Source organism: Zingiber officinale, chromosome 2A (assembly GCF_018446385.1).
Source record: "Zingiber officinale cultivar Zhangliang chromosome 2A, Zo_v1.1, whole genome shotgun sequence".
Lineage (NCBI taxonomy): Eukaryota > Viridiplantae > Streptophyta > Magnoliopsida > Zingiberales > Zingiberaceae > Zingiber > Zingiber officinale.
The window spans coordinates 83,219,504-83,242,972 of record NC_055988.1 but is presented as its reverse complement, the minus strand read 5'-3'; the positions used below and the strand labels follow the sequence as shown (position 1 = coordinate 83,242,972).

The window sequence follows — 23,469 nt, the reverse complement described above, 5'->3', positions numbered from 1 at the left end:
CTCGGACTATTATGCGGTAGTAGAATGTCCATATAATCTCTCATTTGCAATCGGTACCTCCCAAACTTCATCATCAGCTTCATCCGAGTGTTCGTCGGTACCTTTTGCCTCCTCTCCCTCTGTCTTAACCGCGCGACCTTTGAATATAATTTATAATAATTATTTTCATCACTTAGTACATAACCCTCAACTTAAAATCTTAGATTCACCCCTGACTACTATATAATTATAATGGATATAAACAACTATAGCAACTATAATATTTATAATTACGGCAATTGCATAATTATAGTAGCTACAAGACTTATCTTCTATAATATAATGTATATAATGTTGATTGGTATTAATAAAAAATAAAGTACAATTCTGATATATGTAACTACTGTAATATAATGTCAAGCAACATTAATTAGTATTAATTAATATTGATTAGAAATAAAATGTTCACATTGGATAGTTATATAAACATTACATTATACTATTAATAATATTGATAAGAGTTAAAATATTATTAAAATATAATATTGATGCATTTTGATCTATATTATAACAATTAGACATTATAATTGTTAAAATATAGTGTTATCCTTATATCGTAGTCTAGATGATAGAGGTATGATATCTTTTTGTAATGGTCAATTCCCAGGAAGTTACAATATGGGGACGAAAAGGATTTTTTAATTCTCAACAAATAGTTTTATTCACTCTTCACGGACAAAAAAATGATTAAAAATATTTAGATTTCGCCTCAATATATTTTTCTTCAACTGGTCCATTCCTTTGAACAATCAAGGCCTGTCTGGACAGTATGTCACGATATCATAAAAGCAATTTATTATTGATGGCTATTTTTACATCCATCCCCTTTAAATTACAAAAATACCCCCAAGTCCTATTTGTAACTATGGTTAAAAGATCATATCCAAAGATTTTCATGCTTTCCAATAACTAATATATTTTTTTTGTGTAAAAGGTTAGTTAATTACACTATTATTATTTTTTATCCCTTTTAAAGACCTAAAAATATGAGCTTTAGTTGATATTCTTTAATATTAATTTTGGAGTCAAATATTATATGAAACTAAACATTATGTTACGAAGAAGAGTGTATATAAGTAAAAAATAAGAGTCATAAATATAAAAAATGTCAAAAATAGATGTGTAAATATAGTAGGATAAAAAAAAATTAAGGTTGTGCCACCTACATTTAAATAGTGTGAATAAACGTATTAATAGAAAAGATTAAAAAATAATCAATTATAAACTGATAAAATAGAATAAAATTAATTTAAATATAAATGAGAATATAATATGATATCGTGTCTAATTATTTTAAAGCACGGTTAGTGAAAACTTTAAAAAACAAATATAGAATAAATTAAGGATTCAAGTCTAAAAATAAAATATACTATCCTTCTCGAAACTCCGTCGGTAGTTTGTACATCAAATTGTTCTGGTAAGAATAAATGAATAAATAAGAATTAGAATGTAAATCCTAATAAAAATTAATATTTAAAAAATTATTGACTTTCGAAATGTTCATAAATTATTTTAAAAAATTATTTAGTGGGTAAAGTAGGAAGACGATCATTTAACTCAGAATTAATAGAATAAATTTAAGCGGAGGAGTAATTTTGGAAGAGATTTTGCTAAATTACGGCGGGAAGAAGTCGGAGTAATCCGGAGAGTGGAGTGAAATAAATTGCCGTAAAAAGTGAGGAGGAGGAGGAGGAGGAGGAGGAGGGGGGAAAGTAACGGTAGTTGTTGGAGCTAAGGCCCGAGGCGGAGTTGTGAAGCATCTTTTTTTCTCTCTCTCTCTCTCTCTCACAAAAGCGAGGCAGAGCATGGGTGTCATTGTAGTACATCTGCTCCCGTGTCGGCTTTGGCAGTTTGTTTGCATTGGCCCTTTGCGTGTCCGATTGCTGCAGCGTGGCGTTTGTTTTGCCCTTTTCTGAGGCGGAGAGGAGGACGGTATGGGCATATGGGACACTGCCAGACTCCAAGGAATCCACCACCCTTGCCTCAGCTGCTCCTGCTTTCTTCGCTCGCCCACTCCCACTGCGCTGCTGCGGCTGCTAAAGCTAGGGCAGGGCGACCTCGCCGCGGCTACTTTGACGGGGAGAAGAGGCTCCTCCTTTGCAGATCTGGCGGTGGCAGGCATCTGCGGGCTGTCAATTCCTTTCTTGAGATGGTAGATTGTCCCGAAAAGAGAGCTGCAATTTCTCCCCCTTTTTAAATATTCTCTACGCTCCTCCTCTGCGCAAGAGTGTGTGATTTTCCGAGGAAAGGTGGTTCTTTGGCGATTTTGCGGGGATTCAAGAAGGAAAGGAGTATGTTGCTACCTTTAGCTTCCAGGATCTGACGGGCTTTTGATTTGTGACTATATGGACTTTGATCCCGAGGCTTTCTGTTCGGATGGGTGCATTGAACTAGTAATGGTACTAGCTAGCAAGAGCGTGTAATCTTTTGGGGGAGGAAAGTTGGTTCTCTGGCGATCTAGGAAACAAAATTAAGGCGATCTTGAGAGGGTTCAAGAAGGAAAGGAGTATATTTCTGCCTTTTGGCTTCCAGGATCTGGCGGGCCTTGGATTTATGACTATCACGACGTAGGAAACTCTGGTTTTGCTCGGATTTTCCTGTTCGTGATGGCAGTTCGTGAAGTGATTGATACGGACGTGGTGACTGCAGCTAATTGATTGTCTATGCGAAGAACGTAAGAAAGTAACGAGCATGGCTACAAGACATCTTCTCTTTTGGGCGTTCTTCTGGCTACTGATCGGCTTCCTTTACCCGTCGTCGTCCGCCACACTGACGCCGTCCGGCATAAACTATGAAGGTCTGCAGCACTCTGTCACTTCTTTTCTTTCTTCGATCTCCAATTCATGGACAACTTCTTCCAATCGAACGTGCGCTTAGCATGTGGTGTTTTCCTACTTTCGGATCTCCTTTGAACACCCCAACATTGTTGGCTGCGCTATTAAGCTTCAATCACTTCCGGTAGCAGTAAACTAAAAGGAAATTGGAAATGCAGAATGCAATTGATTAAAGGCTCAACCTAAATTGCAGTTCTTACTGCACTCTATAGTCTATTCCATCTGTTGGTAGTTTGGTATTTCACTGTCTTCTAGACCTGCTCTGACTGTCTCATTTAATCACAATGCATCATAAATCGAATGATTCACATAGCTACTTGATCTTCTTCCCTGTTCCATGTTTATGAGTCTTTACCTGCTCTGACTGTCTCATTTAATTATCATGTGTCAGAAATTAAATGATTCACGTAGATGCAGCTATTTAATCTTCTTCCGTGTTCTTTGTTTATGAATCTTCTAGCAGACAAATTATTGTCAGTTGTCAATTAGCTGAAATGAGATATATGTTCTTTCTAACCATCTCCAAAGCACATCTTGTTTCTGACATTTGATTTTTTTTTTCTCTCTACAATTTTCAGTGGTAGCATTGATGGCAATAAAAATAGAATTAAATGACCCTTACAATGTTTTGGAGAATTGGGATATCAACTCAGTGGATCCATGTAGTTGGAGGATGGTCACCTGCTCAGCTGACGGATACGTGTCTGCTCTGTAAGGACAAACGCCAGTTGTGCAGGATTAAATTTATTTTCTTTCTTTTAATCACCTACTTATGTAAATCGTTTCTCTCTGTCATTGTCAGGGGACTACCCAGCCAAAGCTTGTCTGGTATACTATCACCTGGTATAGGAAATCTTACAAATCTTCAGTCTGTGTAAGCTGGAAAATTCTTCGTTCTTGTCGTTGCCACAGATTATATGATCTATTAGACAAATGATTATGACCCTCATGTGGAAATCATTCCTTGTATCAAGGGATGAGCATTGTCATAATTCAATTGAAGATTTATTAATGTTGATTGTTTCTGCAGGCTGCTCCAAAACAATGCATTGTCCGGTGCAATTCCTGCTGAGATAGGCAAACTGGAGAAACTCCAGACACTAGACTTGTCCAACAATCAATTCCGTGGCACTATTCCTAGTTCACTTGGCGACCTTAACAACTTGAATTACCTGTATGATATATTCATAATCAAAACATTGAGTTCTTTTTTAAATGATCATGTATCAATTATCCGGACCCGAAAATATGTGTCTTTCTTCTTTTTGTTTTTTCTTCCAGGCGATTGAACAACAATAGTCTTTCTGGACCTTGCCCAGATTCACTGTCCAACATCAGAGGTCTCACTCTCGTGTATGTCTTTTTCTTCCATTACTTTTTCAGTTGTCGCTGTAGTGGATCTCTGGCATACAAGACTAGCGGCATTTTGTTTTAAACTGAGGCTTTTATTGAATTGGTTGATAATGCTTACAGGGATCTTTCTTACAACAATTTAAGTGGTTCCTTACCAAAAATATCTGCAAGAACATTTAAGTAAGCTATTGTTTTTTTCCTTGCTTTCTCACTTTGTTTTCTCTGAAAAGATGTGCACTCATTTGATCTATAGGCTCTGACATGTAGCTCTTTTTTAATTTTTAATCAGCATTATTGGAAACTCCTTAATATGTGGATCAAATTTAGACATTAACTGCTCGTCTGGATCAGTGGATCCACTTTCATATCCACCGGAAGATTTAAAGTGTGAGCTAATTTTCTATTGTTTTACATGTTGGATTACAGTTCCTTCTTGAAAACAATTGAGTAATTCTTTTTTAACTAATCTAATTCAGATAGGTCACAACTCGGAGGAACAAGAAGCCGGCATGTTGCTATTGTATTTGGTGCAAGTGTTGGTTCGCTTACTTTTTTAGTGATTGTTATTGGCTTACTACTTTGGTGGAGATACAGACACAATCAACAGATATTTTATGATGTAAATGGTAAGAGACTTCACATTACAGTTCTCAAGCTTGAGCATCTATATTTCATATTCTGTCATTCTGTATTTTTTTCAGCCATTTGTTCAATATACAGTTAGTTTCTTTTCTTCAATCATTTGTACGATATATATTAATTAGCATTATTTTAGCAGAAACAATTGTTTTTGTCTGTCTGGAAAGCAAGGCCCATAAGCCTAGAGATTAATAATTTGTACCAACCAAAGCTAACAAACATCGTGTTATGGCCCTTGGATATGGATCGCGTAATGGGACGGTTTACCAGTTAATCGGTGGAATCAATTTTTGTCTTCTTGGTTTTACGATCTTGACAGCCTATGGTGGTAGGGATAATTTGAGGCTCATGGGATTAGAGAACCTCTTGATCTAGGGGGTTATTGCATTATTTCAGCCATTTATATACAATTGACGTTCCTTTTCGACAAAGGAAGAAAACAAACAACGAATAAGAAAGGTTTTTTTTTTTTACTAAAAATAAAAGATACTACAAAATAAAAGATACTCGACTTAAATAAAATTCAATTACTATAGCTGAATCAATTCTCTTGATATCCACCCTTGTTTCTAAATTTGTTGTGTGTTTGATGTGCTTCAGATTATCTTTTATTGCATGAGCTTGCCCACAGTCCATAACACGTCGTAAGGTTCATATCTGTCAAATTTCTTCTGTTAATGAAGCTCTAATCTTCCAAATCATACTTCCTTTTCCAAGATCCAATTCAAGAAGCTCAACAGTAATTTACAATTAGCTTACTCTTTCAATCAGAAGAATGAGAAGTTGTGAATATGTATACTTTGATAACCATTCTCTAAGTTATTGATTAATGCATGATTTGATTCGAATAATAGAATTCATTTTTTTACTTATATTTGGTTTTATACGTCTATCCAAAATGTTGATATACTCATCGGTTGCAAATTTGTTCAATTCTAGAGCAATATGATCCAGAAGTTTGCTTGGGACACTTGAAGCTTTATTTGTTTAAGGAGCTACGAACAGCCACCAATAATTTCAATTCAAAAAATATTCTAGGTAAAGGAGGTTATGGAATTGTTTACAAAGGTTGTTTGCGGGATGGAACCATAGTGGCTGTTAAACGTTTGCGAGACTATAACAGCATCGGAGGTCTTCAATTCCAAACCGAGGTTGAAATGATAAGCTTGGCAGTTCATCGTCATTTACTCAAGCTTTGTGGATTCTGCACAACAGAGAATGAGAGGCTCCTTGTCTATCCTTACATGCCCAACGGGAGCGTAGCTTCTCAACTTAGAGGTGAATCCCCTATGCTTCTTACTTTCTCGATTGAATATGATTCCTGAAATTGCTTAAGAAAACAATGCCAAGACAGGTTGTGTATCATGATTGTTTCTATCCTTTATCGACAAGTAACTACACATCTCAATATCTTGGAAAAACAAGACATATGATGGATGTCTGATTAAGTTCCTAGTGATGAAATTGTTGTTGATTGTCTACCTTTTGATAAGGGAAAATTCGACCCTGCCTGTGTGCCCCAACGTAATGCCATAAGATGTATTAAATGTTTGATTTTTGCATAAATGTATGACTGGGTGGCTGATTCCTACCCGTTCTAAACAGCCGTGAGTGGGGATTAGAACCTTGTTTCTTATGTCACAAACGACGAATAATACATCCAACATTGTAGATTTCTTGAACTTGTAGATCCTTTTATTTGCTTGCTTTCACACCTCTACCATGCGATGATGCATGCCAACCTAATGAAAGTTTGCTTATTGTCATTGTTGGATAGTTATATGAAATAATTAGCACGCTGCCCATGAACTGCTCTAATCTTGAAGATTTTTTTCTTTGATTTCCGGCAGAGAATGTTCATGGAAGGCCAGCTTTAGATTGGTCAAGACGAAAGAGGATAGCATTGGGGACTGCCCGGGGATTATTATACCTACACGAGCAATGTGATCCAAAAATTATCCACCGTGATGTAAAAGCTGCAAACATTCTTCTCGATGAAGAATTCGAAGCAGTGGTTGGGGATTTCGGGCTGGCAAAACTTTTGGATCACCAGGAGTCGCATGTTACGACAGCAGTTCGCGGAACAGTAGGGCATATTGCTCCGGAATATCTTTCGACCGGACAGTCATCAGAAAAGACTGATGTTTTTGGTTTCGGCATACTATTACTCGAGCTGATTACCGGGCAGAAAGCATTGGATTTTGGGAGACTTGCAAACCAGAAAGGCCTCATGCTCGACTGGGTAAGTGTACTATTCTTTTAGTTGGAGTCTTCTTTAAAAAGAGAGAGAATCATATGCTTCTTTCGATCCGTTAACTATGAAATTTATTTGTTAGTCTTCCTTGAATAGGCATGTACCATATTGGAGCAATAACTTCTTTCAGTTGTGTAGATTATACAAACAAATCTAAGTCAGCTAACTGAAAGTCACTATCCATGATATGTTCTTGTGTTTGTTTGCCCCCTGGCCTTTGCAGGTTAAAAAACTTCACCAAGAGAATAAACTGTACATGGTGGTCGACAAAGATCTCAAAAACAACTACGACAGAGTAGAGCTCGAAGAGATGGTTCAAGTGGCTCTTCTTTGCACACAATTCCATCCGTCACAACGCCCCAAGATGTCAGAAGTCGTGCGAATGTTGGAAGGCGACGGGCTTGCGGAGAAGTGGGAAGCTACACAGAAGGCTGATACACCCAAGTCTCAATCCTCGGAGCAGCCAACACATCAGTATGCTGACTTGATGGACGACTCGTCGATGGTATTAGAAGCAATTGAACTTTCAGGCCCTCGGTGACAGAGACTCGAAACATTGTACAATGTAAATGTGATTCTTTTCGGGTTTTTTTCTCGTTGGGTAGTGATAGCAGTTTCACGTTGCGGTCTATCGACTCTTGCGACTGAACGCATTGTATCGAGGGACGAGGTGTACAAATAAAGGTAACAGAATTTAAATGTTTTTGTTTGGTTTCTTGTTTACATTGTTTGATGTTGAAGAATATGCCTTGTGGTTTGAACAAATGGAATTTTAATTTACATCACGAATCGTATGTGTAATATAATACATAATATAAATTAGTGTCTTAGATTTATAAATTGGATTTAGTAAGGGTGAATCAGGTTCATACAGTCATGCAATATAAAAGTGATGTTTGAAATTTTCAATATCATTTAGTGTTTCAGGCTTATAAATTGACTTGATAATGGTCCTATGAGTTATTGTAATGGATTTTTTATATTAGATATTAAATTGATAACAATATTATATTTGATTTTAGTACTAATATCAAACTTAATGTCAGACTAAAAAGAATTATAACAATATATATTTTTATATATAAAAAATAATATTAACATAATTTTATTTTAACCTTCGTCAAAATTAGTTAGTAGTGGATTTTCAACCATTTAAGCACGGTTTATAATTGAATCAAGATATAAAGCTAATCCCATCATATTAAATGTTTTAGTTAATTTTTTTTAAAAGAATTATATTATCATGTATCTATTTAATTTAATTCTTAAAATTTTATATTGATATATTAATTAATGTTATTGAATAAATGTTGCCTTAAAATACTAATTCTTTTATAAAATTTAAGCGTAAAAATTAAAGAGCTTCTGTCCCAAATTATGTGATCATCGAGAAGGCACATTTTATTCCCAAAATAGTTTTTTATCCGACTCTGGTATGGATAGTTACTATATGTAAAAACTACCAAATTGCTACCATGCACAAAAGTTGCTATAATATTATATCTTACTTCCGATGATACTGTTGTAGCTAATCATTCCATCATTTTTATGGGAATTAATCCTCTGGACCATAACCCTTAGTCTGTACTTAGATCAGGGGTTATTGATAGGTGAGATTTTATGGATCCTATCTGTATAATAGGTAGAGTCCATGAATTTCCATCTATGAGTGAAGTGGTCCATTCTCTAGATCGTATTTTGCGGTCCAAAGGATCTGACCTCCATTTTTACACGTTATAGAAGACACTAAATAAATATTATAATTATTTTAAAATAATTGTAATAAAATTTAAATATTTTTTTACCAACTTAAAAATTATTTTGATATAATAATATTTCAAGTTTAAGATTTTAAAATTTAGAATTTAACGATAAGTGTATAGTAGTTATCTGTATTTATTATAATATATAAAAGTTAATAACTACAAGCTATTTGATTGGGGCTATAACTTTATATCTACTATAAATTTTAAATCTTAGATTCTAAATTATAAATCGTAAAATCATTTGAAAATAATTGTAACTAGTTTATTCTCTTAGAACTTTATTTAAAATTATAGTAATTTTAATAAAAATATTTAATTAAAATTATCAACAAAACGAATTAGATAACAAGGTAATTTAAATATAAAATATAAGATGAAATGTGTTTTTTATATTTTTCAGAGGGGCCTTCCCATGATAAAAAAAAAATAAAGGCAGTTTTTTTTTTTTTGTCAAAATTTAATTCTATCGCCCCAAGTAAACACGCAGTGGGTGCGGACGCCGTGGACAACCATGCGACCTCCAACGATCCCGCTTAAACCCTACTTTACTTAAACCCTCGCTCTCTCCCTCGTCGCTCTCGCCTTGCTCTCGCATCCCCCATGGCGGCATTTCTCCGGCGGCGGCCGAACTCTATTCCTCTCTTGGTAGCCACTCTACCTGCTTGCCTCCGTCTTCGGCCGCTCCATCCCTCTGGAGTGCGCTCCGTCGGGAGCGCCGCCACGTTGAACTTCGCTTACGCTACTTCGGATCAGGCGGCGGAACCTTCGCCTGGGCGAAAGGTTCTCGAGACCTTCAGGGAGGAGTTCGAGGTTGGATCCGGCACCGTCTCCATCGAGACTGGCAAGATTGCTAGGTTTGCGAACGGAGCGGTTGTCATCACTATGGATGAGACTAATGTTCTCTCTACTGTTGCATCAGCCAGAGGTGATGGAGCTCGCGACTTTTTGCCCCTCACGGTATGCATGCGCTGTGTATTTTTTTTTATATTGATTTTGGGAAAAATTAGTGACTTTGAAGTTGAATTTTGGTTCGATCATTTCATGGTTTGTTAATGCTTCTATTTTTAACGCGTAAAAGTTGAACTTTTAACGCTTATATTTTCATATGGGCGATTAAAACGTTCAGTAAGCAGTGAAGCTTACAAGCGATTAAAGAAAAAATAGTTGTCTGTGTCTCTGTGATCCTTTTTTTCCCCAGTACTTCATCATAGCAAATTTAGAAATTAATCAACTAGATTATCCATCAAAGGTGAAAAATGTATCGGCGTATTTAGTTTACCTCCACCATCTAGATATTGGTTGAAGGAATGCCTTTCTGTTTTTTTTTTGTTCGGTTTCTATAGTTGGTACGGATAATTCTCTAATGTAAAAATCCCTCCAAAATGTCTCTGGTCAAATATGTCAGGATTGGGTTTAATGTACAAAGTTAAAGTTTTGTTTATCTTACTTGTGAGGTAGTGGTGGAAATTGATTGTTCATCTCTGCACAAATGACTATTGTATATAGTTATTTATCTTTATTATAAAAGCCTGATATTGTGTGTTTGAAGGCATATTGTTAAACTCCATATAGCCTTTGGTTCATCTCACAAGTACTCAATTCTTGTTCAACTTTGTTTCTCTTGTGCTCAGCTGTTTCTCTTCTAGGTATGTTTTCACTTCAAATGATTTGTGATTTGTCTTGTCTAAGGTTGACTATCAAGAAAAACAATATGCTCAAGGTGCAATTCCTACAACATTTATGCGGAGGGAGGGAGCTCCGAAGGAACGAGAACTTTTATGTGGACGTCTTATAGATCGTCCTCTTCGTCCACTATTCCCTCGTGGTTTTTACCATGAAGTTCAGGTTAACTTTGCTAAAGAAAGTATTCAAAAAGACTTTGCTCTTATATCCCGATCAGTTTATTAGTATTCACTCATGGTATGCAGGTTACGGCAAATGTTCTTTCTTCGGACGGGAAGCAAGATCCAGATGTCATGGCAGCTAATGCTACATCTGCTGCTCTCATGCTATCTGATATCCCTTGGAATGGTCCAATTGGGGTTATTCGTGTTGGGAGGATCGATGGGAAATTTATTTTTAATCCAACTATGGATGAGGTATTATTTTGGAGTGTGTGTGTGTGTGTGTGGCATTTTCCTTGTTTATGGTGGCTCATTTGTATGCTTCTGCTACCAGGTATATTATAGTTAGAATTATTGCGTTAAGTCCAATTGAAATGTGATTTTGTGGGCTTAACTTTCTTCCATACTGTGCAGCTAAGCCTCAGTGACATCAATTTGGTGTATGTTTTCCTAAGTCCTGATTGTTTTGAAATGTGATTTTGCGGGCTAAAATAATTTTTTCATACTGTGCAGCTAAGTCTTAGTGACCTCAATTTGGTTTATGCGTGTACCAAGGATCGTACCCTAATGATAGATGTACAGGCGCGAGAGATCACAGAAAAGGATCTCCAAGCTGGATTAAAATTAGCACATCCAGAGGTGGTAATATTTAATTTTATTAGATTTATTTGACTTCACCATGAGTCCTAATAGATTGTATTTTGGAGTTCAGGCTGTCAAATACATAGATCCTCAAGTTAGGCTGGCTGAAAAAGCAGGAAAGAAGAAGAGAGAATATAAGCTCTCAATGATTTCTGACAGCACATTGGAGAAAATAAGGAACATAGCAGAAGCACCTATTCAAGCTGTATTTACTGATCCAAGTTATGGAAAGGTGCATCAATGAATCATTATTATTTTTGTTTGATTATCAAAATATTGGTTTTGCCTACATTCCAATAGGCTTACAGTGAATAACAATGTAGTTTTTTTTAAAACTACCGTTACAGATTCTTTATCCTTCCAATGTGCTATGAAACTAATGAAAACATTATGGGTCATATCTTGTCAGTTTGAGCGTGGTGAAGCATTGGACCAAATCACTCAAACTGTTAAAGCAAAACTGGAGGAAGATTGTGATGAGGATAGCTTAAAAGCCCTTCCAAAAGCAGTTGACACAGTTAGGAAAGAGGTACTGATTTTGTCCAAAATTCCGCTTCCGTGCTTTGTTAATTATTTATGTATGTTGAAATGTTCAATGCTGGATCCATTTTGAAGTCCAACAAACTTTCAGTCATCGACTCGTAAAAGGTTAAAATGGAGGTTGGTTTTGTCTACTTGGATTTGCTAAAATCATATAGAACAGCACATGTATCTTTGAATTCGTCAAATAGCTTAATAATTTACCCTTATAACTATTGTCCCATGATAGTTTGTTTGATACTTTGGTTTAAGTGATAATTTGAACAACTTCAATTGTTTCATTTCTCAACTTTATATGGGAGGGATGCCATTACCACAACTAGGTTTTTTATAATCTTTAAGTCTGTTATACTAACCTTCTTTCCCTCAGGCATCTTAAGAAGGTTATTTTCTTCCATGTAATATACTGATTTGACTGCACACTTGCACTTGAGAAATTACTTGTTTGTAGTCTTCAGAAAACAATTGTGTTCAATTTGAGAAAAACTCACTAAAAATTGTCACGATTTGTATTTTAGCACATTGTGTTCAATTTGATTTTGTTGAAAGTAATGGAAAGGCTGTTCTTTTTAATCATGTTTGTATACTCCAAGAAAATCCTTCTGTAAAATTTTTTTGTTTCTTTGTATTAATCCGTTACATGAATAGATCATCCGTCGAAGGATTATCGATGAAGGATTTCGAGTAGATGGCAGAAAACTTGATGAGGTTAGACCTTTGTATTGTGAATCTGGAATATATCCTATGCTGCATGGATCTTCACTCTTCTCGCGTGGAGATACTCAAGTAAGTCGAATTTTTACTCTTTTATCCTGTATGTGAAACATTTATTTGTTTGACATATGAAGTTGCTGTAGATTAATGGTTCCATCAAACAAAATGACCAGCTTTCTGATCATAGGTCCTATGCACTGTCACACTTGGGGCTCCTGGAGATGCACAACGTTTAGACTCAATAGTTGGGCCGCCAACAAAGCGCTTCATGCTTCATTACAGCTTTCCCCCATTCTCTATCAATGAAGTTGCTAAACGAGGTGGATTGAATAGGCGAGAAGTTGGACATGGTATTTCATCTTGTCACTTAATTCTTGGAAATTGCACTGTTATTTTTTTTACCTAGACATTACTTTTAGTTTATTCTTGGTATGAAGTGATGTCTCCTATAATATACACAAGGAGTTGAACTTAAGAATATGCATAGTTATGGTTTGCGGTTTGAGATTGGGTGCACTAATTTTGACAGAAGCTGGCAGTGCTTTATAGCACATCTGACGGGAAATTCACATTTTTTTTTTTTGCTCTAAGATTGTTATTTATTTTGTTTTCCCTGCTGACATGCTCTGTCAGTGGTCTGTCTTATGAATGTGGATTTATAAGAAAATGTTCTGTCACGTGAAGTGCAGACCGTGTAGGAAAAACAAGGGCATAAAAGTTAGTGGTACCACTAGAGTTGAGATGAGAGTAATGCAGTGAATATGATGGGTTTGATAAAAGGATAGATTATGATGTTTCCTTTTTGGAAATTAGGGTTTAACCCCAACAAAGGATAAAAAAAGAAATGTGGTTATGATGACAATGGCATATTTAAAGAGCAAATAATGGTTATTTTGAGATGGTAAGTTGACTAGAATTGTTAGATAAATTAGTGGGATTGCTCACATTATTTTATTAAACGATTGTTTTCAACTGAATGCTGTGAAGCATCGCGTTAAACTTGAATGCTGGAAGATAACTGTAACAAATCCCAAATAGATGAGGCAATATTGATTTTTCGCTTGGGTTTTTTTTGTTAGGATCAAAATAATTCAGATATCTTCAAAATGGTATGATATTGCCTACTTTGGACCTAACCCTTATGATTTTGTTTTTAGGTTCTACCCAAAATGCTTCATACCAATGGAGATATTTTTCCCTTATAAGTCCATGATCCTTTCCATGTGTTTTCAATGTGGGATTTTATTTGCAACCATTGCAACCCAACAATTCCCCCTCCCTCAAACGAATGACCTCCCTCTCAAGTCTATCCTTTTGATGTCATTCCCATCAGGACTTTTCTGCCCCACGGTTCAATCGACTTACTAGGACTTCTTTGCCTCTCAATCCATCCGACCTACTAGGACTTTCTTGCCCCTCAATCCATCCGACCTATTAGGACTTCCTTGCCCCTCAGTCCAACCGACTTACTAGGTCTTCCTTGCCTAGCCATAGCTAGGACTTCTTTGTCGCGTGTCAGGTCGCCTTGATCCAGACGTGGGACTCCCATTTTCTTTGTTAAAGGTCAATATTTCACACACATGGATCTATTAGACCATGATTTGTGTACATCGGTGGTTAGTTCTTCCAGCGGTCCGAGCTCTGATATCAATTGTTAGGACCAAATGAATTTAGATATCTCTACAATGGTATGATATTGTTCACTTTGGGCTTAAGTCCTCATGATTTTTGTTTTGGGGCTTTACCCAAAAAACTTTATACCAATGGAGATATCTTTCCCTTACAAGTATGATCCTTTCCATGCATTTGCAATTATTGCAATCCAACACTTTTTGTGTGATATTCAAAATGCAAGTAATTGCATTAGATAAAAAATGAACATTTATATAATATATGTCTTTTCTTTTTGGGGGTACTTTGGCTTCCTCTTTAACTTCAACGTCAAATCATTGTATAGGTTGAGCCATAGGTGAGAAATTATAGTTTTTTTTGCTTGTGTTGTATTATTAGGTCAGAATAATGGAACCCATAGGTCATGATATTCAAGATCGTGTGGGAGTAGATGAAACCTGAAAAAATCTTTTCTGCATTTCCTCTTATATTTTCTTTTTTGTATTCAAAGAAGTGGCATATACCATATCTCATGGAATAAATACCCTATTAAGAATTTGTTTGGATGCATTTGATCAGCGTAGGAGTGTTTCTCTGTTATAGTGAATTGCCAGATAATATAATGCAATTTCTTGAGTTTTTACTAATTATTTTTCTTCTCAGGCCTGTTACTATGACATTTTTCTTTAACAGGAACACTTGCAGAGAAGGCTTTGCTTGCCCTACTACCTCCAGAGGATGATTTTCCATATACTGTTCGTGTGAATTCTGAAGTTATGGCTTCTGATGGTTCAACATCAATGGCAACAGTATGTGGAGGTACCATCACCCTGCTAATTGTGCACTTATCTTTCTGCTGATATTTCTATTACAGATATGTCTGCTCAAAGCTATGCAATGTTTCAGTTGTACAGAAAATTGTATTTTTTGCATTTAGTGTGTTTTTGACTGGGCAAAATTTTGGTGCATTTTAAATATTCTCTGTAGGGAGTATGGCTTTGATGGATGCTGGCATTCCAGTTAGGGAACATGTAGCTGGAGTTTCAGTGGGTCTTATTAGTGATGTGGATCCATCCACTGGAGACATTACTGATTATCGTATACTGACAGACATATTGGTAAGCACATATTGCCTTTATCAAATGTTTCTGTTTCATTATAGAAGACTGTACCAGCAATATGATTACAATGGTCAACTAATCAAAAGGGGTTTTTATTTGACCATTATCATTTTTTTAATCTTACCTATCTCTGAAATTTCTCTATGCCTCCACCACCCACCTCACTATGATATTGTCTTTTTATTTTCTTTCTCATTTCCTGTTTTTTTTCTCTAGTTTAGTTTCATATGGTTCTTTCCTCTTCCTCTTATGTTTCCTGCCTCCTGTTATATCTTGTCTTTTGTCTAAAGCTTTAGGTAGCATAGTTGTGTAACGCTTTAAATATATCAGTTGTAACCCTATTTGGTAAATAATAATAAGATACTTAAGTTTTAACTCCTTCCATTCTCTTTGTCTGCTTCCCTGCTGACTAGTAGAGTGTGGTACACTATGTCTGCTGGAACATACTGATTTAAAATTCTTGATTACTTCTTGTCATAAATATAATGTCTCATTCCTTAACATATCTTTGTTCCTTAACATGCTTGTCCGTGTGCTTGATTCTTCTGGGTTTGCAGGGTCTTGAAGATCACCTTGGGGACATGGACTTCAAAATTGCAGGAACTAAGAAAGGGATTACTGCAATCCAACTTGATATAAAACCTGCTGGAATACCTCTAGACATTATTTGTGAGAGTTTAGAACCTGCAAGAAAGGGTCGTATTCAAATTCTTAATCGCATGGAAGAGAAAATAAGTGTGCCTCGTGCAATGGATGATGGAAGCACACCTAAATTAGGTTTCTCACAGTTTTTTTTTCCCTTTATAGTTGATTTGTTTGCTACTACTTTTGGTTAAAAAAAGAGGAAAAACTTGTTTTGCTTCCCTAATAACCTGCCCCTCTGCAGCCACCTTCAAACTTAATCCTGAATCTCTTCGACGATCTCTTGGGTTTTTGAATTCTCAAAGAAAGCGGATTGAACAAGAAACAGGTGCCTGATCAAAACTAATACCTTTGATTTCCTGTGTTTTTTGGTTGTAAATTTGGTGTTTACCTCACATTGGAGGAATTCTTAGTCAATTTAATTGGGGTTAGTGCTGTCGATTTGTTTGGATTCACTATGATATAATTATAGAATGGAGATTTACATGGTAATATATGAGGAAAAAAAAATCAATTAACTCAATCTGCTCTGATCTGAGTAGAAGATCTTAAAGTTGGAGGTCTGGAACAATGCTTTACGTTCATTTTAATTCAACATATTCTGTTTGCGCATGAAGACCACTCTCCACTTCTCTGTGGCAAAGTCTTTTGACTTGAATATTCTAGTAATGCAAGACACAACATCTAGTTGTGTTATTGGTAGTAGTTTTTGTTCTTCATGATGTTAATAACTATTGACACTTGTAATTTTGTTTGTCACTTCACAACATACATTCATGAAACTCAATACTTAAATAATTACCAAGAATTTTTCATATAAGGTTGGAAATTTATTGCTCACATAGTCACATTATACAAATATTTGTCATTGATTAGTTTGTGCTATAAGTAGTGTTTATTGCTCACGTACTGGATGCTTTCTGAAAAATTATTACTTTTGATAAATGGTGATAGTCCACTCTGTGCATTCTTCCTATATGGTAAATTTATGCTCTTCTCCTTAAAAGTATGCTTATTGAAATCTTTTTATTATCTTGGAAACAAGTTTCTGCCAAGTTTCTGCAAATGCTCGTTAAGTTTCTTACTTTAGGCAAATGACTTCAGTTATTATGTGCTAATTGAGACCTCAAATTAGAACTATATCTACACTTTGGTTAATATAGAGACAAGGATCTTCACTGACTAATCTTTACTCTTTCAAGGCGCACGCATTTCTGTAAGTGATGGGACAGTCACTATTGTTGCTAAAAATGGATCTATTATGGAAAAAGCTCAAGAAAAGGTACTGACTTGAAACTTGAATGGAAATGATGGTTTGTGATCCGGGCATGATACATCAATCGGACAGTCTTTAAAAAGTACTCTCCTATAGTTTCTTGTCCATTCTACTTCTGGAAATTGTTACTCATTCAATCTTGGTATATGAATTTCTTATTAGAACACAAATCTAGATACAAATTATTCATTTGACAGCTTGTGAGTTGTGATTATCTAAAGACATCGTCATTTTTATTTTTGACTTGCATTTTCAGCCTCCAGTGAGTTAGCTGTTTTGTTATCTAAATTTGTAGCCAAAAAAGTGCGATATTGCTATTTCTTACTTATTTTCAATTGTAGCCAACATGATCGTAACTGTTTCTGAAGTCATTGCGCTTGCAAACTTACACTTGTCCATGGTATATTGTTGCAGATCACTTTTCTCATAGGACGTGAAATTGAAGTTGGTGGCATATACAAAGGTGTTATTTCTTCAGTTAAAGAATATGGTGCTTTTGTTGAGTTCAATGGCGGCCAACAAGGTCTTCTCCACATTTCTGAGTTGACACATGAACCAGTAAGTCATGCTATTCTATTTATATATCTCTTCTTTTAGAGTTTTTCTTATCATTTCTGTTACGAAAGACATCTATGCTGGATGAATGTGCCACATTCCTTCGTAGCACATGAATGCACCACATCACTTTTGCTAAAAATGATTTCGTGTCTTGTTGATTGGTGGGAGTCTCATTCATCCTAACATTAATCATATGCTCACGGGATATATTTGAAGTTGCGCTGTGCATGAGATAGATTCTTCCTCCCCACATTTCAATGATTTAGATCGGGGCAATAAATTTAGAATAAAATACATATGAATTATATATATATATATATATCCAGGAAAATTGCTATCCCCATTCTTGAAGCTAAGAGGCATGAAGGATGTGAATCCAACGCTTTAGTACCAACTACATAGTAGTCAAGTATCTTTATCGATGGTTTTACAATTTCTAATAAAGAATTTTGTTCATTCGTGGGATTGTGCCTCATAGTGTATAATTTTTCTATATTTCAGGTCATGTATAATTTCTATTCTTGCTGTAGCTCATGATGATGTTTCCTTTTTCAGGTATCGAAAGTTTCTGATGTTTTGTCTGTCGGACAAGAGTTGTCTGTGATGTGCATTGGGCAGGATATCAGGGGAAACATCAAACTCTCATTGAAGGCTACTATCCCAAAGAAAGGTTCTCCCGATAAGCAAGATCCTGTTCCTGCAAAACAATCAGCGAACGTTGGGGTCTCACCATCAGAAGACGTAGCCACCTGCACAGAAAGCTCGACTCCGTCAATACTAATACGGAGTGCTGCAGAGTGTGAAGCTCAGGAACGTGCTGCTGTTCAACATACCAAAGCCAAATCTCGAAAGCAGGCCAGCTCTCCCAGGCCTTATGATCCGTCATCAGCGCCTCAAAACCTTGAGGAGTCGAGTGTGAAGAAGAAGAGACAAAGCAAGAAAGAGAAAGAAAAAGAGGTTTCCGATGGAACCAAAACCAAACGTAAGGCTTCTACACGAAAAAGTGTTTCCCACGCTGATGATGGGGACAACAAGTCTAAACCAAGTGCGCAAGCACAATCCCTGAAGATTGGTGATAGATTGCCAGCAAAGGTTTATCAGATCCGCACGCATGGTCTTGTACTCGAACTAAGTGGCGGAACACGGGGAATGTATAAATTTGAGGTACTCTCTTTCTCTAGTACTAATTTTCTCGGTACACCACTAAATGGTTCGGTTTTGGGTCTCAGGTAAACGGTAGACGGGATTTCGAGGTAGGTAAAGAGCTTCAAGTGAGGTGCTCGAGCTTTTCTACCAAGGGAATTCCAGTGTTTTCACTGTCAGAGAATGAGTGATATTGCGGCCAAAGATAAGTTTAGCCAGAGGTAACCCTCTTATTGATCTCAACATACCCAGATCATCAAAATCTACAAGAACATCAGAAAATGGTAGGGACTGTCTTGATAAATTAAACGTCAACTGGAAGAGGATCTTCTTCTTTTGTTCAGTCAAGCTGATGTGCTCTATTTCACTACTGCCACACTTATCCAGCATACACTTTTAGTATTGAATCAACATTTTTTTTAATTGCTGCCAAACATTTTGCTCATTTGGACTTGTTTAGCGTATTCTACTCGTAAATCCGACCAACTGACTCTGGCTCAATCATCTTTTGTTTGGCATTCGTTTGATATGTTCGGGCTGTCAGGTTTGCGAACACAAATCAAATTGAGTTGCATACCAACAATGAACTCCTTCCCCTCCTGCTAGTTCTGCATCTGGCTAGAGAATTATGCTCAACGGCTGCAGGGAAGCAAGCACTTGGGCAATGGCTGCATTTGATCTGCCATGCTCTGAGCTGCCATGTTCATCAGCAACTGATAGCTAAGGAGACCCTCCTTTTCTATTACATCATTTATTTAAAGATAACAACTAATTCTTAGTTTGTTTGTGCATCATACATAAGCTTGCCAATGGGGCACTTCTTATCCTTTACAACTCTAATAATCACCAAATGAAGTTGTAACTTGGGATGAATGTCGCCTAACTTCTCGGAGCAGGTCCTTAAATTTGAATGTCCATTTATCATCTTAAACTCTTCAATCGGAAAGAGAACCAAAGAAAGGAAGATCATTTTAAACTCTTTCATCCTAAGACCTTGATGCATGTACAACCCACCATCCTCCTAAAATTCCAAGCATGCTGAGCTTTGTATCCCTCAGTTCGACCGTCGCATAACACAAAATCTTGTAATCTTCCACCTTGATGTTCTTGTATCCATACTGTGAAAATGTCATAGTTATCAATTAGAACTGTTAGTACCAAGTACAAGAGATGGATGGTAAAGTTTAGAAGCATATGCTAAACCACAACTTGAGGAGGATGGCTAAACAACATTTGTGAATAATTTCAGTTTAGTCAAGCTAAAGGCCTTCAGAAAACAAGATTTTTAATGGAAGCTACATATGTAATATGTCGGCTCTACAATGATATAGTATTTCAATTGAAATTTTGCTACACTTTCAGAAGCTATAGTAACTAAGACAAGTCTCACCTTTGATCTCGGCCATATAGTATTTTGATTATCTCTCTGATGTAACTGCAACATAAACTTTCTAGTGTAAGATAGAAATATTTATTAAGGTAAAGGAAGAAAAAAAATTGCCGAGCATTGGATCTTAAAGAAACATTCAACTATGCACCTCTGATGTTCTCACTGAATGAATTTCATTTAAATGCATATATCAGATGTGTGACTATGATGAACCTATCAAAGACTTTTAGCAAAAACTCATTGGATAGTTAAAAAGGTTTAATCTACAAATGTGGAAGTATAAAGGACAAAGGGACTTAAAAAAAAAAGAAGGTAGATCGGCTACCTTAGCAGCCCCCTAGTGCCGGCTCCACGGATATGGAGGGAGGTTTATGTAGATACATAGACCTTAAATAGTGAATGTACTAAAGAATAATTTAATTGATTTGAATATTAATTAATGATATAGCCTTAAATAGAGCTCAATAGATGAGCCCTAAATTGTTGGGACAATCTCAACTTGAAGATAATGATGATGAAAGACTTGTTTCTCATATTGTAAAAACTATAAATTCTCATGTTATCTCTGATCTCTATTCATCTTCAACATCATTCAAGATACATCTAAATTCATCTCAAGTCTTACTTTCACATCGTTATTTACAAGCAAAAAGGAATACATTTAGGATAAGATGGCAAGGGCTGTCAACTGGTTTGAAACATAATACAGGAATGTTAAATAACCAAAAACAAATCATTAATTTCCCAAAGGCAGTTAACAAGTGTTCTCTTGCAAAATTAACCACTTCAAGATTACTGTTTTAGCTGTGAAATTCTAAAACCAAAAAAATCCAAATGAATTGTATGACTATGATCCATTGGAATGTACAAGCAGGAAACTAAACAAAAGTAAAAATGATGGAGCAGTAAACTCACCTGCTCGAGAAACATATAAATTGACAAAGGGTTTGGCCGTGAACTAAACAGGAGAAGAGCTACATTTATGAAAAGTGTGAGCGGATGTCTCCATCCCAACAGCACTGTCATGACAAGAACGGCAGGCAGCTGAAATTTTCTTACAATCGTGTAGAAGGGATGCAGTTTGTCTTTTGGTTGTCCTGAAGGTGCTGCTAACTCTACTTCGTCATCTATAAAATCTGCTAATTTACTAGTCAATTTAAATATACAACCACCCTTGAGTTCTATGAAATGTTAGCATGAGAATTAGAATCTCACTGAACAGCTTACCATCAAAAGCATGTAATGTAGAGGCTTGGCGATTTATCATTGCACTAACAAATGCCAATCCGAATACGCTGCTGGATAAAGATTTCTTTCCTAGAAGAGTATCAACAGTATAAATATGAGATGATCATATCTCAATACGAACTATAGGGAAAACTTGTTCTATTTCAGTTGGTGAAGCTGAGAGTTTAGACTTCAAAGAAAATTCAAAACTTCTTGAACACCTAGAAGAGAACTTTAAGATTAAGGGTTTAGAGTTATTCCTCCGGAAGGCTTTTGTAACTGATGAAAAATGAACAACACATTATCCTCTCGGAATTATCGTTTTTCTTCTTTTTGAGTGATCTAAGAATGATGCAAAATTGATCATAAACTGACAGGACTATGAATAGGGTAGGGCATGATGTTACGGCCAACTCAACGAATAGATCAACTATGTGGAATTTAGCTGAAGGCGATAGCTACGAGTTATAAGGGAAGAAGTCACCAACCAAAGCATCTTCCGAGAGCAACAATCCTCCTCTTGACAAACTCAAACGGCGGCGGCGGGCGATTTGGCGAAGTAGGCAGGATCCTCCACTTGCTCCGACTCCTCGGCAACCAATAGGATACTCCCGGCGCTGATAAATTGAAGCAAATAAGTTAGGGTTCACGAGATCACGAGGAGCTGCCGATCTTAACTTACTTGGAGATCCAGAAAACAGCGAGCGTTGCAGCGAAGGCAGGGCGGTGGAGGTGGCCTTTGCTCCGCCGTTGCTGCGGCGGAGGGAGGAGAGAAGCCGCGAGGAGCGAGCGGCCATTTCCTTCTCCTCGTCTCCTCTCTCTTTCGCCCGGCGGTCTAGTGGGAGATGAACCGGTTTGGCGAGACTTGAAACAAAAAAAAAAACCCTCAAATATTTAATTTAAAATAGAAAAAATATTATTAAGAATAATTTTCCAACAAAATTAAAACAGCGCTTCAAATTATATAAATCACCAAAGATGTCTCTTTTTCAAAAAATAAAAAAAAAAAAACAAAAAGCTTTCCATCAAAAAAAATGTCATTCCCAAACCCATAATCCAAATATTATTTTTTACTATCATTCCATTCATTCATTTTCAAATCCATCAACCAAACACTTAATTATTATAACGTTATTACTTCTAATGTTGTTGTAGTAAATAGTCCTAACTTTTAGGACATATATTACTATTATATAGTTGTTACAATAGGTGCAAGTTATTAAGTAGTAGTTACAATTATTTTTGATTAATTTAAAATAATTTTGATGGATTTTAAATATTTTTATCAAGTTGGTAAATTTTTTTTTGGATATAGTAGTATTTAAAATTTAATATTTAAGATTCAAGATTTAAACAACTTAGTTGCTAAAGTTAATTAGTAACTATTACAAACTAAAAAATTAGTTTTTTATTTTAATCAAAATTATTATACATAAATTAATATTATATTAAAAATCTCTTACCATGTAATTAAAATTATTTAAATTTTGTTAAAATTACTTTAAAATAATTATAGTTAAATTATACCATCTAAATTCTAAAATCACTTGAAAATAATACTTATAGTTATTAGATAACTTTCATATATTATAACAGCCTACCATAATAATTAATCGTAACAACCACTATATCAATATGTTTTCAAAATTAAATTGATGTTAATGATATTTGTTAAAAATTTCATTATAGATAGTCTAATATAATTTATTATTTTTAACATTAATGATTTTTAATAAATATCATTATAAAATACTTATAACTATATTTAAAAATAAATATCCTCAAAAAATATCATAATAGTTATTTATTTTAGTAGTGACAATCCAATCTTCAACAACTTTGTGTGAATTTCTTAGAGCACATCAGAATCACTATG

At 35.7% G+C, this 23,469-nt stretch overlaps 3 protein-coding genes across 4 annotated transcripts; 2 read left to right on the top strand and 1 right to left on the bottom strand.

The window, feature by feature from the left end:
* The first annotated feature begins 1,788 nt into the window (after nt 1-1,788).
* LOC122041363 (protein NSP-INTERACTING KINASE 3-like) lies at nt 1,789-7,842 on the top strand. The gene is made up of 11 exons (XM_042601007.1): nt 1,789-2,836; nt 3,452-3,584; nt 3,676-3,747; nt 3,904-4,047; nt 4,155-4,226; nt 4,347-4,406; nt 4,516-4,613; nt 4,703-4,852; nt 5,805-6,143; nt 6,716-7,107; nt 7,343-7,842. Exons 1-11 carry the CDS (start codon nt 2,731-2,733, stop codon nt 7,658-7,660), a joined length of 1,884 nt encoding a protein of 627 aa, XP_042456941.1. The 5' UTR covers nt 1,789-2,730; the 3' UTR covers nt 7,661-7,842.
* A 1,552-nt stretch (nt 7,843-9,394) lies between these two features.
* Nucleotides 9,395-19,410, top strand: LOC122041361 (polyribonucleotide nucleotidyltransferase 2, mitochondrial-like). The gene is made up of 16 exons (XM_042601005.1): nt 9,395-9,842; nt 10,575-10,730; nt 10,814-10,984; nt 11,243-11,368; nt 11,442-11,603; nt 11,781-11,900; nt 12,560-12,697; nt 12,813-12,975; nt 14,930-15,055; nt 15,224-15,354; nt 15,915-16,134; nt 16,244-16,327; nt 17,202-17,281; nt 17,690-17,833; nt 18,389-18,997; nt 19,063-19,410. Exons 1-16 carry the CDS (start codon nt 9,486-9,488, stop codon nt 19,165-19,167), a joined length of 2,892 nt encoding a protein of 963 aa, XP_042456939.1. The 5' UTR covers nt 9,395-9,485; the 3' UTR covers nt 19,168-19,410.
* Nucleotides 19,411-19,690: 280 nt separating this feature from the next.
* On the bottom strand, nt 19,691-22,459 carry LOC122041364. 2 transcript variants are annotated; one of them, XM_042601009.1, is made up of 7 exons: nt 22,276-22,459; nt 22,082-22,210; nt 21,594-21,683; nt 21,426-21,502; nt 21,282-21,340; nt 20,367-20,411; nt 19,691-20,094 (listed from the first exon to the last, which is right to left on the bottom strand). In XM_042601009.1, exons 1-7 carry the CDS (start codon nt 22,388-22,390, stop codon nt 20,031-20,033), a joined length of 579 nt encoding a protein of 192 aa, XP_042456943.1. In that variant the 5' UTR covers nt 22,391-22,459; the 3' UTR covers nt 19,691-20,030. The 2 variants fall into 2 exon arrangements, with proteins under 2 accessions (XP_042456943.1, XP_042456942.1); XM_042601008.1 differs by having other exon boundaries at nt 21,282-21,502.
* Between the last annotated feature and the right edge of the window lie 1,010 nt (nt 22,460-23,469).

Excerpts from the sequence above, each read along its gene's own strand:
- LOC122041363 (XM_042601007.1), top strand. The coding sequence starts at position 2,731 with ATGGCTACAAGACATCTTCTCTTTTGGGCGTTCTTCTGGCTACTGATC. Across the intron at positions 4,048-4,154 it reads CTTAACAACTTGAATTACCT|GCGATTGAACAACAATAGTC; the intron begins GTATGATATATT and ends TTTTTCTTCCAG. Across the intron at positions 7,108-7,342 it reads AAGGCCTCATGCTCGACTGG|GTTAAAAAACTTCACCAAGA; the intron begins GTAAGTGTACTA and ends TGGCCTTTGCAG.
- LOC122041361 (XM_042601005.1), top strand. The coding sequence starts at position 9,486 with ATGGCGGCATTTCTCCGGCGGCGGCCGAACTCTATTCCTCTCTTGGTA. Across the intron at positions 9,843-10,574 it reads GCGACTTTTTGCCCCTCACG|GTTGACTATCAAGAAAAACA; the intron begins GTATGCATGCGC and ends GTCTTGTCTAAG. Across the intron at positions 17,834-18,388 it reads CTGAGTTGACACATGAACCA|GTATCGAAAGTTTCTGATGT; the intron begins GTAAGTCATGCT and ends TTCCTTTTTCAG.
- LOC122041364 (XM_042601008.1), bottom strand. The coding sequence starts at position 22,390 with ATGGCCGCTCGCTCCTCGCGGCTTCTCTCCTCCCTCCGCCGCAGCAAC. Across the intron at positions 22,211-22,275 it reads GCTGTTTTCTGGATCTCCAA|CGCCGGGAGTATCCTATTGG; the intron begins GTAAGTTAAGAT and ends TCAATTTATCAG. Across the intron at positions 21,684-22,081 it reads TGCTCTCGGAAGATGCTTTG|GAAAGAAATCTTTATCCAGC; the intron begins GTTGGTGACTTC and ends ATACTCTTCTAG.